Source organism: Sinohyriopsis cumingii, chromosome 5 (assembly GCF_028554795.1).
Source record: "Sinohyriopsis cumingii isolate HCF-2022 chromosome 5, ASM2855479v2, whole genome shotgun sequence".
NCBI lineage: Eukaryota > Metazoa > Mollusca > Bivalvia > Unionida > Unionidae > Sinohyriopsis > Sinohyriopsis cumingii.
Genome location: NC_142965.1, coordinates 44,389,365 through 44,404,414, shown reverse-complemented (window position 1 = coordinate 44,404,414; position 15,050 = coordinate 44,389,365). Strand labels below are relative to the sequence as shown.

Genomic DNA, 15,050 nt, shown 5'->3' with positions numbered 1-15,050 from the left:
GGCAATGAATGTGATACTGGGTCCCCAGGAAACTGGCTGGGTCCCCATGTGGTCATGGGAAATCTTCCCCATTCAGACACAATAGCTTGGAGCCTTCTCCTTACCATGATCCGTGATAAGGGTGCGATGGAGTTCTGTATGTCTGTCAGTGAGATAGGGACTGTCAGGTGTAAAGCTGGTGAAGACAAGTGACCTCTCTGACTCTTCACTTAGTTGTAGGATTGTTTCCCAGTGGCATGCACTCTAGGGACATCCCTGCAATCTTGTTGGTTGCCTTGCTAATCCCTCCATTGTTGCTGAGACTGAGGGGGATGGTAATATGCTGCAAATTCTGTCAACCTGATCATTAAAGAGGAGGATACATTATGAAGGTTTGAGTGTATCTTGGGGCATGATTGGTCTGTAAGGTGGAGGTAGAGAGCATTGCATCTTGTTCCATCCATTGTAAGTTCATATCTGTTATTATGGTTATAGGGTGCCTTGAATTGAGATTGTGACTTATCATGTATATGTTGTGGACATAGACCCAATGATCCCCTGTGTATGGCCAAGTCTGGTAAAAATGGAAGTAGGTCATCTGTGTGGGGAGGACATCATCAAATTCATTATGTTGGGATTGGTTATGGGATGTTTGATCCATGTAACAGGTCCATGCATCTGCTGTGTGCGAAGATACTTTTGGCTGTTTGCTTAGCTCTTCCCCTTTCTGTATAGCAAAAGAATCAGAGGTGAACCCTGAGGTGACATGGTCTATAGGAATTGCTAATAATGAAGAGTCCTGTGGTTGTGACCTACAAAGATTCCAAGTGTGGAAGCAACTGAGAGTAGCATGTAGAAGGTGTCAATGTAAACTTTACCTTTTCCACAGGAAGTGCCTAGTGGCACTATGTGGTATGACTGATCCAAGAGAGTGCCTGTATAGACTGGGTGTCATTAGCAGGAATTGTCTATTCATGAAGAGCTTGGTAGCACTATGCAAACGGGACAAGTTCATAACTGGCTGATGCTGTATGATTTAATTGTTTTCTTGTTCCTTTATAAGTGATCAGTTAAATGGACAAGTCTGGTCATGAAATAACATGGCTAACTTGGATGTCCAGTTTATGAGGCTGGGACAGGTTATGAGATGTTTGATCCACATATCCAGTCCATGATTCTGATATGAGATACTGTAATTGATGCCTCTTGCTGCTCTCCGTCTCGCTGCCCTCTTGTACAATTAGATGTTTTCATCTCCCAAGTTATGATTGACTTCTGTTGATAAGAAACAAGTCAGACATATATTCCAGGGGGACTGGTCTTTGCCCATGGTTGAAATCTGCAAGACAAAATAGAGAAGATACTCTATACAAGTAGTGCAGTTTTCTGTTTTATGAGCAAGTTGAGTGCCTGTGAAGAGTTACCCATGAAGATAACTACCTGTAAAGAGGAGCACATGACCTGTACTGGTAGATTAAAGCATAGCTATGAATATTTAGAAAGTGGCTGCTAAATAATTATGGATGCCAAGTAATGAATTCTATCCACAATACCCCGTAGGTGTCTCAATTTGCCTGCCTGTAAAATCACTGGAGCGTTGCTTATTGTGCTTACATGTATGAACATGAAGACAAAAAAAATCAATTCTAGTCACTGCTTACCCATAGGAAGTCCAATAGATTGTCTATACAATATCCGATATGAGACAATTTCACCTGTAGGAAAAAGGCCCAATGACATTATATGCAGGTAAGATCAATAAATTGTAACATATACAACTATGAATTAGCAGTTGATCTAATGTAGGCAATGAAGCATCACTATATCATATGAATTCACAATAATACTTAATAACGGTCTGTACAGGTAAATTCAGTGCACCTGTCTTTGAACACGGAAGGGTGCAGAGCTATACCAGATGATGTGTTACTTTGAAATTAATGATAGCAGACAATCTAATAAAGCAATGAGGTGTCCAGGTTTAATATAGTTTACAATACTGCCTGTAGGAAGGTTCAAGGATGGCCTGTACAGGAAAATCATTGAAGCTTGGCACCCAGATGCTAAGAATGCCTTGGTATAGAAAGCTCACCTGTATGTTGTTGTTGTTGTTGTTGTAGAGATTAATGCCATTTTTCAGCACAAGATAGGCTATACATGGCGGCCAGTATAAATAGTGGAGGAAGAACCCGCGAAACCCCCAGAAAGAACCACCGACCCACGAGAAGCTACTGGCAAGCTTTCTCACATAACCACATTAGCCGAATCCGAGACTCAAACTCACGCAGACAGAGGTGAGATGGCAGTAATCCGTAACAGTGAGCGCTTTAGACCACTCGGCCACTCGGGGCCCCTCACCTGTATGTAACTGGCAATAAAGGAATGATACATATATAAAGAGTTTTCTACAGGCATAGAGACTTACACACATATAAAAATAATTATAGCCTGAACCTATGGAGAAGTACAAGTGCTATTAAATGTAAGAAGATGACAAAGTGTTAGAAAATTGTAAAGGCAGAGTTTTGTTGGCATAGGAGTATAGAAAAGCTGGAAATATTAATGGAGTATATGTTCCTAAGAAGTGAAAAGAATCCTCCAATTTGTAATGGTATATCTTGTAAAAGTTGATTTTGACTTTTGCAAGGTATCTCATAGTGAGAGTGTACTTCTTAGTACAAGTGGAAGTAGCAGCTGGGATATTCATGAGATATGGCACCAATCCCTGTACCAAGGGAAGATCACTGTGCCCAACCACCACCTAGGTGGGCAGATAACTTTTAGCTTTTCAGCTCAAAGTTTTTAATCTGGAAGGGCTGGATTTGTGAGGTAGTAGTAGTTCACCTATGGTATTATGATTGGTAACGTGTTTAAAGAAGAACCTGCAAAGAACAAACTGAGTAAAACATGATCTTCTAGTACAAAATGCCCTGTTAGATCTGGGTCTATGTTGTTCACAGCTGGAAAATACTAATATAACAAATAATTACAAGAATAGCAAATAACTTACATTTTGGGCTGTTTTCAGGTGCTCATCAACAGTTCTTATTTTGCCAAAAAACTTCTTATACTTAAAACGATTGCTTGTCCTTTCAGTTTCCTTCGACTCTGTATCACTGGAAACACACAACAGTTACATAGTGAAACTACTGTTAAATTATTTTATTGACAAGGAAATTGGATTATGATGTAGTAGTGTAATTAATCAGGCATCACAATATAGTAATGCGTATCAACAAAGCTTCTCAGAAAACATCTATGAAATAAAAAACTGAGCAAAATGCCAAAGTGGGCCTGAGATTGTTCACCTGAGCAGTTGGCTGAGAAATCAGGGTCAGAAGGATGCTTCCTCAAGAAATTTCTTCCAATGAGGTTGACTGCATATATTATGAAAACAATTTTTACAATGTTTTTCCAGTTTCTGTATGTTTATCCACATCTTAAGTCATATCAGTATAATTTGTCCAACATCTAAAGGTTCCTATGCCAGGATGCTTTGCACCAAAGTTACTCAAATACTGTTCTGCAGTTGTTTTTGATATATGGTTGTGTAAATGTTTTCTACTTTTAGTGTCATCATTTGCTGAGAAATCTAGAAGCACATTATGCCAGGATTCTTTTTGCAAAGTTTGGCCACATTCTGTTCAGCAGTCTTGATGAAAAATGCAATTCAAGGAGTTTTTCTACTATTTTTAGCAACAATGCTCATATCTGAGGGTGGATTGGTATCATCTATACAAAATTTTAAAACTCAAGTTTGGTCAAATTCTGTTTAGCAGTTTTTGTGAAGATGTTTACAATTTATTTAGCAATGGTGGCCATATCTGTTGCTGAATCAGCATCTGTTGCAGAAATTTCAATGCCATAATGCTTTCTATCATGGTTCGTCTAATTCTATTATGCAATTTTGTAAACTAAGTTTTAATTTTAATAATGACAGCCATATTTCATGGCAGATCAGCATTATTTGTATAAATCTGAAAAGTCTTCATGGCTGCTTTTTGTCAATTTTGGTCAAATTCTTTTCAGTGATTTTGGAAAATCTTCATCTAAAAGTTTGTCCGTTTTTAGTAACAGTCGCTTTTCTACTTTAGCAACATTAGCCATATTTGAATCTGACTCGTACTATATGCATAACTGTAAAGATTTTCTTGCAAAGATGCTTTAAATCTGAACAAACCTGTCCAGTAGTTTATAAGAGGAAGTCATTTAAACTTTTCTTTTACTATTTTCATTAATGGTGACCATATTTGGTGACGTATAGGTATAATTTGTATGAATTTGAAAATCCATCATGCCAGATGCTCTGTTGGTCAGGTGGTTTTTAGAAGATGTTTAAAATTGCAATATTTGACAGATGCATGATGGATGCAGAGGCATACCATAAGCTCACTTGACCATACAGCCATATGAGAGAAAAAAAATACACATCTAAGATGCTAAAATTCTGCATCCATTTTTTTATATGCTGGACTACTAAATTCTGTTGGGCAGTTTCTGAAGAGAAATCATATCAAGGTTTTTCTATTTTCAGTAATGGTGGTCATACCTGATGCTGGATCGGCATCGTATAAACAAATTTTAAAATGTTTCATGCTAGGATGCTTTTTTCTAAATTTGGAAAATTTCTGTTCAGCAGTTTTTGAGAAACTGTAAATAGTAATTGTGACAGGACAATGCGCAACTGATGATACACAATCCATAACAGATAAGACACATGACCTTCTTGGCCTGGTATTTATTTAATTTTAGTTTTTGTTACTGCATGTTAAAGGAAATCAAAGATTGATAAAATCTCAATTAACACAAGTTATTGTTCATTAGTTAAAAGTTTGAAAAGGATCTTACTTGTGAATTTATGTTATAGAGTATTCCAGTTGGCTTAAAAATCGTTCAAATACACTAGCTGTGTCAGCACTTTGTGTCAACTGTAAGAAGCACCTTGCCATTTTTGCTCAGGTAACTTTATGTGAGAGCTTTAGTGAATAGGAAAAAACATGAGACATGAGTTTCCAATCCTTCATATGCTCAAGTCCCTAAAAGGTTAATCGCATCAATACAGACAAATAGTAGTATCACCTCTGTCTTTCTGCTTGCATTTCTCTACTTCTAAACTAATTTTATATCAAGGTCCTGTTTTTATTGATTGATCAAATCAATGTTTACAAATCTCTTGATCCAATGACATTAACAAAGTTATAGATGTATGAAGAGATGTTTATACAAATTTAAACTTAGTAGTGTCAATTAAAACAATTTTTTCAAATTAATATGCATCTTTAATGACCCAATCTTAATACAACATTTTGCTCAAAAATGAAAAATGTATACCTTATAAAAGTGAAAATTTTGTTTACATCAAGAATGTTTACATCACACAGCAATTACATGGCATGACAACAGATTGTAATCATAACTTTCTAAGCTTTCAGGAATTCAAGATAAGACTATTTCTTCCAGAATGAATATTGTTCCCCGCTACAGCCATTGACAGGCAATGAAACTAAGAATAGATACCTTTCTGTAGCATAACAGGTTATGATTCCGTAGCTTTCAACCTTATCACAAGACCTTCATCAGAGGAATGACATCCAAAAGACCAAACTCCTTTGAATAAGAACTACTCAGTCATCTATAAACTCCAGTGTGATAATTGTGGAAAAGACTAAAATGGGGAAACCGCTAAAAGACTAGAGACAAGAGAAAATCCCTGACAGCAGTTGGTGAACACTGCAAAGAATCAGGATATACTATTTCCTGGATAACATCAGTACAGAAAAAAATACCCTGAGGAGGAAAATAAAAGCTACTGAAATCATTGGGTGGGGGACAGTATTGAACCATGATTCCAGATTAGAACTTCTATCATTATACAGAAGAGTTCTGTCACAATGGTCAACGTTGATCATGTGACTCCAGTCCAGAAGTCCTTCCTCTGATAATGGCTTTTTGATAAGGTTGAAAGCTAAGGAGTCATAACCTATTATGCTACAGAAATGATCTATTCTTTATTTCACTGACTATTTCTTCCATATTAACTGTGGAGTGCTGAAAAATTATATTCTTTGGTAATAGCAATATTTTCAAATTAGCAGCTGCAGTGCTCATACATGATATGAAATTGGCACCATTTTCATTTATGACTAAAAAGACATTGTTTAGGACCAAGATAAGTCTTCTGGTAGAAACCCCATGTTGATATGAGTTTCTCTTTTAAAGAAATAATTATCACAATATTTTCAAGATGGTTGCCATTTCCAGGACTAACTAGACATAATAAGAAGTCTTTTGATGAAAGAAAAATATTAGTATGACCAGCCATTATGGGGAAGTAATGATAACAAGAATTTTAAGATTGCCATTGCTGATGCCATATTGAAAGTCAGATGGACACCGTTGTGATATAGAACAAACTAGACATCATTAGAAGTCTTTCTGTGAACACGCCATTCTGATATGATCATTCAGAAGAAGAAGTGATAACAAGATTTTCAAGATGACCATCATGGTGACCATATTGGATGTGTAAATGGGACCTTTTTCATTTAGGACCAATTAGACATAATAAGACATTTTCTGGTGAAAACTCCATGGCTATATTACTTTCATTTCAGGAGAAGTAGCAATAACATGATTACACAATTTTCATTGAGAACCAACAAAACATCATTTGAAGACTTTGAGTGACATAACCGTATATTTAGGAGTAGCAATAACAACATTTTCAAGATGTCCACTGTGGTGGACATACTGGAGATCAGGGAATACATCGTTTTCATCGAGCACCAAATAGACATCATTACAAATCATCCGGTGAAAACCTTGTGTAAATATGACTTTCCATCTGGGAGGAGTAGCAAAAACAGGATTTTCAAGATAACTGCCATGGTGGTAACATTGGATGTCACATCAGCAACTAGATATGATAAGAAGCTTTCAGTGAAACCCCATGCTGAAATGAACATCCATTCAGAAGAAGTAATGATAACAAGATCTTGAGTGGCAACATTTTCATTTAGGACCAAGTAGACATCATAAGGAGTATCTTAGTGACAAAGCCATGCTGAGATGATCAACCATTCACGAGGAGTAGCAACAACAACATATTTAAGGTAAGTGACGTAGCAGCCATACAGATACTTGTGCTAACATGACAGACAGACAGAAGACTGATGGATGATTGACAATGGCTGATGGATGATGGCCAACAGTCCATCCCAAAAGCTCTTCTGATCTATGAACAGTAGCTACAAATTGGGATATTTTCCTGAAATAAAACCCTCTTGTTTCTAAAATATTTCTTTAACAAGAGAGTATAAAATATCAAAACTCCTGAAGCTTGTATATATCTAACATTGTTATGCATGCCATTTTGTAAAACCTGACATTTGTAAAATTGTCTGCTGGCTATGAAAGCTGGATACTTACTGCACATTTCTCCAGGCAGCTCTCTGGTTTATCAAGGCCTTGGAGCGAGCAAGAGTGTATCTGCCTTCTATGGCCAGGTTTGAGGTCAATTGAGCTGTATGAGCACCAAGGACATCCAAATTCATGTCTGAATTAAATGCATACCATGAGTACCAAGGACATCCAAATTCATGTCTGAATTAAATGCATACCATGAGTACCAAGGACATCCAAATTCATGTCTGAATTAAATGCATACTATGAGCAGAAATTAAAAAAAAAATATTGTAAACCCTTCAGCAAATAATACACTGCCTAATGCCAACAAGCAAGCTTTCCTGGAAGACTACAATGAGTTGCCTGCAGATGCCATTTAAGGACAGAGGGTGCAGTTGCTTGCATACACTTACATAAATTGAAAATTTTGGATGCGTGAATTTTAGAAGCATATAAATTTGGTACAATATCATTCGTGTGTGTGTGTGTGTGTGTGTGTGTGTGTGTGTGTGTGTGTCTGTGTGGATGGACGGATGCATGTATGTGTGACCCAGGAATTACGTCGTGTACAAATGTGCGTGGTTGTCATGAGTGAGCAAGCGATTGAGTGATCAATCACGGTGCATGATTCCCGTGCATCACAAGTATTAAAATCACTTACCCGCCAAACTAACAAAAAGCTTCTGGCATTCCTACTCTAGGCTGGATATGGACGACACCTTAAGCAGTGCGAGTTGTGAAGAGCACTTGTCTTTCACGCAAGTGAAAGATAAGGGATTGAATATAATTTGGAAAAATTATACCCTTCAAGTCTGGTAAGGTATTATCTATGTTTTTCTGTGATAAAATTATAAATGCCGGTGGACGGGTTGTATACTATATATTGTATTTAGTGTCAGTTATATTCTGTATTGCATTTATCTTGTATTCTAAGTATGCGTTTTGTATTGTTTTAGGTTTACTTCGTACAATCTATAAATCCCACAATCGATGAGCTAGTATTATTATTTCAACCTGAAACGATAGATAGTTCACATATGTATGTATGTATGCAACACACATATGCACATACAGTTTACATACATATATACTTATGATAATATTTCAATGGCAGATGTTTTGTACCATGAGATCCTGAGAACAGCAATAGATGTGTATAATAAGAAATGCAAAGGGGAATATCGATACAAAGGGATATTTTCAATGATGTTATAGCATTTGACAGAATGAAATATTAAAATATCATCTGGATCAATTATGTTTTGCTTCTTTTGTGTTACACAAGGAATAAAAGTTCTTGTACCTAGAGAACAATGTTGAGCATCCATTTATGTTGTATTTGTAAACAGCATGGTTCAGTTTATAAATGGGGAGAATATTTTAAATTCTCTTTGGCATAAATAATTCTTTTCATTTTTCTAATAATTGGTCAAATTTTCTATTTTCATCAATTACTTACTCCATCAAGTGTATTAACAGATTAGCTGTCTCAACAACTGAGGACTGAAAAGTTTCTTTTTGTTATTAATGAAGTCAATGAGCATTACCTGACAGATGAAGAAAATATTTAAGAATTCTCTTTGTGTCACTAGTTTTTTCATTCTGCAAACCATTTGTCTGAATTTTTATTTTAACAATGATTCTGGATAAGATAATTGTTTCTTTTAATTTAATTAACTGTTATATATGCAATGCACATGTATAGATTTTTCATATTTTCCCAAAGCCCAGTCAAAACCATCTTTACAGTTGATATTACAACTGAGCATAAATAATGTTAACACCTAGAATGTTAAGAACAATGGACAAACCTCCAACTAAAAAGAGACCAATTTTAATGCTGCAGAAAATAATTATTGTAACTGAAAGAAGTGAAAAGAGTAGACCACTCACAAAATAACAGTCTAAATGTTGGTTAAACAAATTTAGGGTGTCATAAAAGAAAAGGAGTAAATCAGAAACAACTTCATGTGCTAATACATGTACATGTGATCTTCAGATGTAAATGTGATTTCATGTTTAATGATAGAAGTATCTCTTTGCTGCTAATAATTTTGTTTTCAGATGAATGCATAAAATATTTTAGCAATAACTATCAATAAAGAATAGAATACATGTACAGTGATTGTGGTTATTTTTCTTTAAATTGTTCTGAAAATAGACCTTAGAAACTGGTCTTTTTGCACAAACCTGTTATGAGAGACCACCTGTCTTGAAAGACCATTTTTAGTTGGCAGAAGGGGTGGTCTCTCATAACAGGTTTTACTGTAATCACATACAAATAAAATAATACCAATGTTAAATATTTACCTTACAGTAATACAAGTTTTAAAAGCATTAGGAAAACTTCCAACAAGTTTAAGCAATGCTAAATATCCTCTCACAATCAGAGTTAGAATAAAATATTGCCAGGATGGTTTTGCTAACTTTTGCTGAAAGTAGGATGCTTCAGCTGTCCAGCAACTGTGCTCTTTAATTGACAAATCAATCCATAGGCTCTGTCAATTCGAGAAGCCTCAGTAACATGGTGGCAAAACATCTAACTGGTTGTAATAGAATCCTTCGTCATAAAATACAAACTGGTTTTACCACTAGATTCCACAGCACTTACCATAGAATGTGCTTCTTAGCAGAAACATGTCTCTTAGTACAGTGAGGCCTCCATAGCTCATGATGTCTATCTGACAAATTTGGCAGAAACAATGTGCTTTCACCCAAGTGCAATTTACTGATTACATCAGGGTAAGTCAACACATATTCCTTACATTATTACATGATTTTCATCTTGGCTGTACACTTGGCCATATCTGGCTGTGAAGATGTTTTCATCGTCATCTAACATTCTTACTTTTAATTTAAAGCTACAGTGATGTTATATGCTTACTGGTTGGTTGCAATTTCATAAATGACTGGCAATGCTCTCAATGAAACAAAGGAGTGTGTGTGTGTTGTTTGGATTTTTAATGTAGCTTTAACATTGTTTCAGTCACATCACTATGATGTCTGCAGTGTGACAGTTTATAGTGATGTCTAGCATTGGGGCATCATACTGCAGACATGTAGCATCACATCCCACCCAGTCACATTATTCTGACAACTAGAAAACCAGTCCTAGCACTAACCTCTTAATGCCGAGTGCCAGGAGAGGCAGGTGCTAGTACCATTTTTATCAGTCTTTGGTATGACTCAGCCAGGATTCGAACTCGTGACCTCCCACATCCAAGGCAGATGCTAGAACCACTCAGCCACCAGAGCGGTCTAATAAAACAAAGGAAACAACTATGGCAACATTACACACTCATAAAGTTCTGCTCTTGTTCTTGAGAACACAAGATGAGAAGAAAAAAAATTTTGAGACATAAAAATCAGAATTTTTAACAGCAAATTTTGGAATATGGAATTTTGTTTCTCAAATTGGAATGATTTTAGCAACACCAAAATCGATGGAAGGTTTGTTCAATGAGACAAAATTATTAAATGTCACTCAGTATTAAATTTTATGCAAAAAGAAAGCAATAAACAGACTGCATGATACATATAAGTTTCATTACCATGACTAAAACCTATAGTTTTCAATGATAAATAATAACAGAATCATATCAATCATTATTAGCAGTAACATTACTTTTGAAAATTCCTTATGTAAGTAACAATGATTGGTTAATGAGTGTTTCATGGTACATATACACATCAAAGGGTATATATATTGCCTTGAGACACAACATATCAGTCAACCCAACATGGTCTGGACTGGATGCAAGCACACACCCTTCTAGCTTAGAGATTTAAGACTTAGTTTCTACTATCAGCCAATCAAAAATTACCTTTATAATGCAACGACATGATTGGTTGAAATAAAATCCCAAGCTCAAGAGTTTTTATGATTTCCTGGCCTGTTCAGAAGTCTGACCCAGTGAGCCACAATGGCTCTGACTTGATACTGGCCCAATCAGCCACCATGGCTCTGATTTGATACTGGTCCAATCAGCCACCATGGCTCTGATTTGATACTGAACCAGTGGACCAATATGGCTCTAACTTGATACTGGCCCAATGAGCCATCATGGTATGGCTTTGATTGGATAGTGGCCATATAAGACACCATGGCTCTGACTTGGTAGTGGCCCAATCAGCCACCATGGCTCTGACTTGATACTGGCCCAATCAGCCACCATGGCTCTGATTTGATACTGGCACTATCAGCCACCATGACTCTGACTTAATACTGGCCCAGTGAGTCACCATGACTCTGATTTGATACTGAACCAATGGGCCAATATCGCTCTAACTTGATAGTGACCCAATGAGCCATCATGGCATGGCTTTGATTGGATACTGGCCATATAGGACACCATGGCTCTGACTTGATAGTGGCCCAATCAGCCACCATGGCTCTGATTTGATACTAGCCCAATAAACCACCATGACTCTGACTTGATAGCTGCCCAATCAGCCACCATGGCTCTGATTTGATACTGGCCCTATGAGCCAAGGCTCTGACTTGATACTGACCAAATGAGCCACCATGGCTCTGATTTGATACTGGCCCAATGAGCCATGATTGCTCTGACTAGATATCAGAAAACCACCAATTATCTGGTCCCATTGCAAGATAGACATTTCTGGACCAATAATTAGCATCCTAGACAAGTGACAAATTCATACAGAATAAGCCACAAGTATATCAGGACACTTCATCTGTCTGCACGATTAATAAGTCAGGAGAAATTATATAGTTACAATGTTTTACTGTAGTCAGCAGTCTAGTTATTGTACAATTAAAAAATTATATTTCAAAATGGTAGTTTCAATATTCTGTTTTGAATTTATAAATCACCATCCTTCATTCTGTCCTCAAGTTACTATATTGTACAAGAAGTCTAACCATAGATATTAGCAATGCCTGCAAGGCAAAGGGCCCCACTCACCACAACTAGTGTTATTAGCAATGCCTGCATCACATAAAGCCCCACTCACTACAACTAAATCTACTGTATCTGCAATGCCTGCATTGCATAGCACCCCACTCACTACAATCTGCTTGTCAGGACCTTAAACAGAGGAACTTCTGTTGTGAAACCAGCCATCCATTCAAGTAGCAGTAACAAGATCTTCAAAATGGCCATGATGGATGTCATTTCATTTAGGACCAACTAGATATCATAAGAAGTCTTTCAAAGGGCATCAACTTAAGAGTATCAAGCACAAGGTTCTTAAGATGGCTGCCATTGAGGCCATAGTGGGTGTCAGATTGGCACAAGGTTCTTAAGATGGCTGCCATTGAGGCCATAGTGGGTGTCAGATTGGCACAAGGTTCTTAAGACCGCTGCAAGTGAGGCCATATTGGATGTCAGATTGGCACAAGGTTCTTAAGATGGCTGCCATTGAGGCCATAGTGGGTGTCAGATTGGCTCAAGGTTCTTAAGATGGCTGCAAGTGAGGCCATATTGGATGTCAGATTGGCACAAGGTTCTTAAGATGGCTGCCATTGAGGCCATAGTGGGTGTCAGATTGGCACAAGGTTCTCAAGATGGCTGCAAGTGAGGCCATATTGGATGTCAGATTGGCACAAGGTTCTTAAGATGGCTGCCATTGAGGCCATAGTGGGTGTCAGATTGGCACAAGGTTCTGAAGATGGCTGTCACTGAGGCCATAGTGTGTGTCAGATTGGGTATCTTATTCATTTAGGTCTAACTGACACAATAAGAAGTTTTCTGGTGAGAACCCCATGTTGCTATGTTTCCATTAGCAGATCTAGTGCCAATTCTTTCTAAGATGGCCACTGCGGCACCAATATTGAAGTTTCCTTTAATCCCAACTAGACTATGGGATGAACGTGTGTGCAAAGTTTGATGGCAATCCTCCAGGTAGTTTAGAAGCAATGATAATATCAAATTTGTGCTAACAAAAGGATGGATGATTGATGATAGACAACAGGCCATCCCATAGACTCTACTGATCAATGACCAGTTGAGCTTAAAATGAAGTTAGAACCAGTGAACTACAAGAAACAATTTTCACAAACAAACTCAAATCCCAATGAAATTCTTACAATGAATCATACATCTGAAAAAATCGTGTTGAGTGATATTTTGATAATTAGTAATAATCTCAAGGCCTGGATCTGTAATTTTCAATAATTTTATGCAGGGAAAAAAAATCAAGCCCAAAGTCTGACAGCTTTTGAATGATCTACTTTAAATAGAGTATAACAGAATTAGAGAACTTTCAGCCTTATCAGGGGTTAGATTTCACTCTTAGCTGAGTGAATTTCAATAACATTTTCTGTCTATATGTCATATCTAAATACCTCTGGTGCTTTCAAAGTATCAAACTATAAGATTTGTCAAAATATTTTCTGAGATGAGTAACTTCAGTGAGTTCTGATTTGCTTTCAACATTAATTATGTGTATTGATTTTGAAATACAAAACTGAATTGTTCTTTTGGTTCAGATTCATCAATGCTAATTGCTGAATCATGAATGAAAAATGATTCTTATTACAATCCATCTACAGGTTTATTTAAACATATAGCTTATCATCAAATCATATGCAATTTGGTTCAAAAGATTACAAAAGATCTTGACATAAGATTTTTTTTATTTTTGGGAGTAACTTCAGTCAGGCAGTGAAATGGTGAAAATGGTCAACAATTTTTAATATTTTTCATCACACTGAGACATCCCAGGTGTGTATCCATTTCTTCACACTTTGGGATACTCCAGGTATGCATATATTCCTTCACACTGCAACATATCCTAGGAATGTATCCATTTCCTCACAATGGGATATCCCAGGTATGTATCTATCTATTCACGCTGTGTAATTATTTCAGGATTATGAGTTTGAGATTTCTGCACATACATTTGTATTAATGCTGGGTCATAAATCAGCAATTACTTGTTGATATATCTTAAATCAGCAATTACTTGTTGATGTATCTTGTGGAAACTACCTGTTTTCCACATGATTTGTGTGCTTGAGATAGACCAAAATATAATTAGTATCAAAATGTAATACTGTAACTAATTCTTACTTCTTTCTGCTATTTTCCTGTCCCTTGTGGCTGGCTTGGTTTTTGTTAGGACCCTAAGGGCTTTGGCCCCTTCAGTATCTGTGTAAGCAATCTGTATCTGAAAGGGAAACTCTTCTGGTTGATCACCTTCCTTAGTTTGATCCTTATTCTGACCTTCCTCACTTTTAACCTCAGGCTTTTCACCCACTGTGACCTTTGAACCCTCGCCAGCTGATGAGGTTGTGGCTTTTTCTCCATTGTCTTCTGATTTTGCTTTAAAAAAAAGAGACATTTCTAACACATCTGCACAAACATAATGAAACTTTCCAACAGAAACCCATCAAATCATACCCGTAACTGGAGAACGATGTCCAACTGCAATATTGCTAAAGACTGGATACAAGCTTACACATTTTCAAACCAATCTTCTATCTATCAATGCAAACACCATCAGGCATCCATCTATCAATGCAAACACCATCAGGCATCTATCTATCAATACAAACACCATCTGGCATCTATCACTGCCAACACCATCAGGCATCTATCACTGCCAACACCATCAGGCATCTATCTATCACTGCAAACACCATCAGGCATCTATCACTGCCAACACCATCAGGCATCTATCTATCAATACAAACACCATCA

The 15,050-nt window shown here is 36.9% G+C and overlaps 1 protein-coding gene across 2 annotated transcripts in view; it reads right to left on the bottom strand.

Moving 5' to 3' along the window:
- Positions 1-15,050, bottom strand: part of LOC149799047 (circularly permutated Ras protein 1-like) — a 91,070-nt gene that overhangs the window by 15,729 nt on the left and 60,291 nt on the right. For both annotated transcript variants that reach the window (XM_089958020.1, XM_089958018.1), the window contains exons 12-14: positions 14,421-14,672; positions 7,408-7,534; positions 2,990-3,095 (exon numbers count right to left, since the gene is read on the bottom strand). In XM_089958020.1, the coding sequence (XP_089814146.1) occupies positions 2,990-3,095; positions 7,408-7,534; positions 14,421-14,672 (485 nt within the window). The remainder of the gene's footprint in view (positions 1-2,989; positions 3,096-7,407; positions 7,535-14,420; positions 14,673-15,050) is intronic.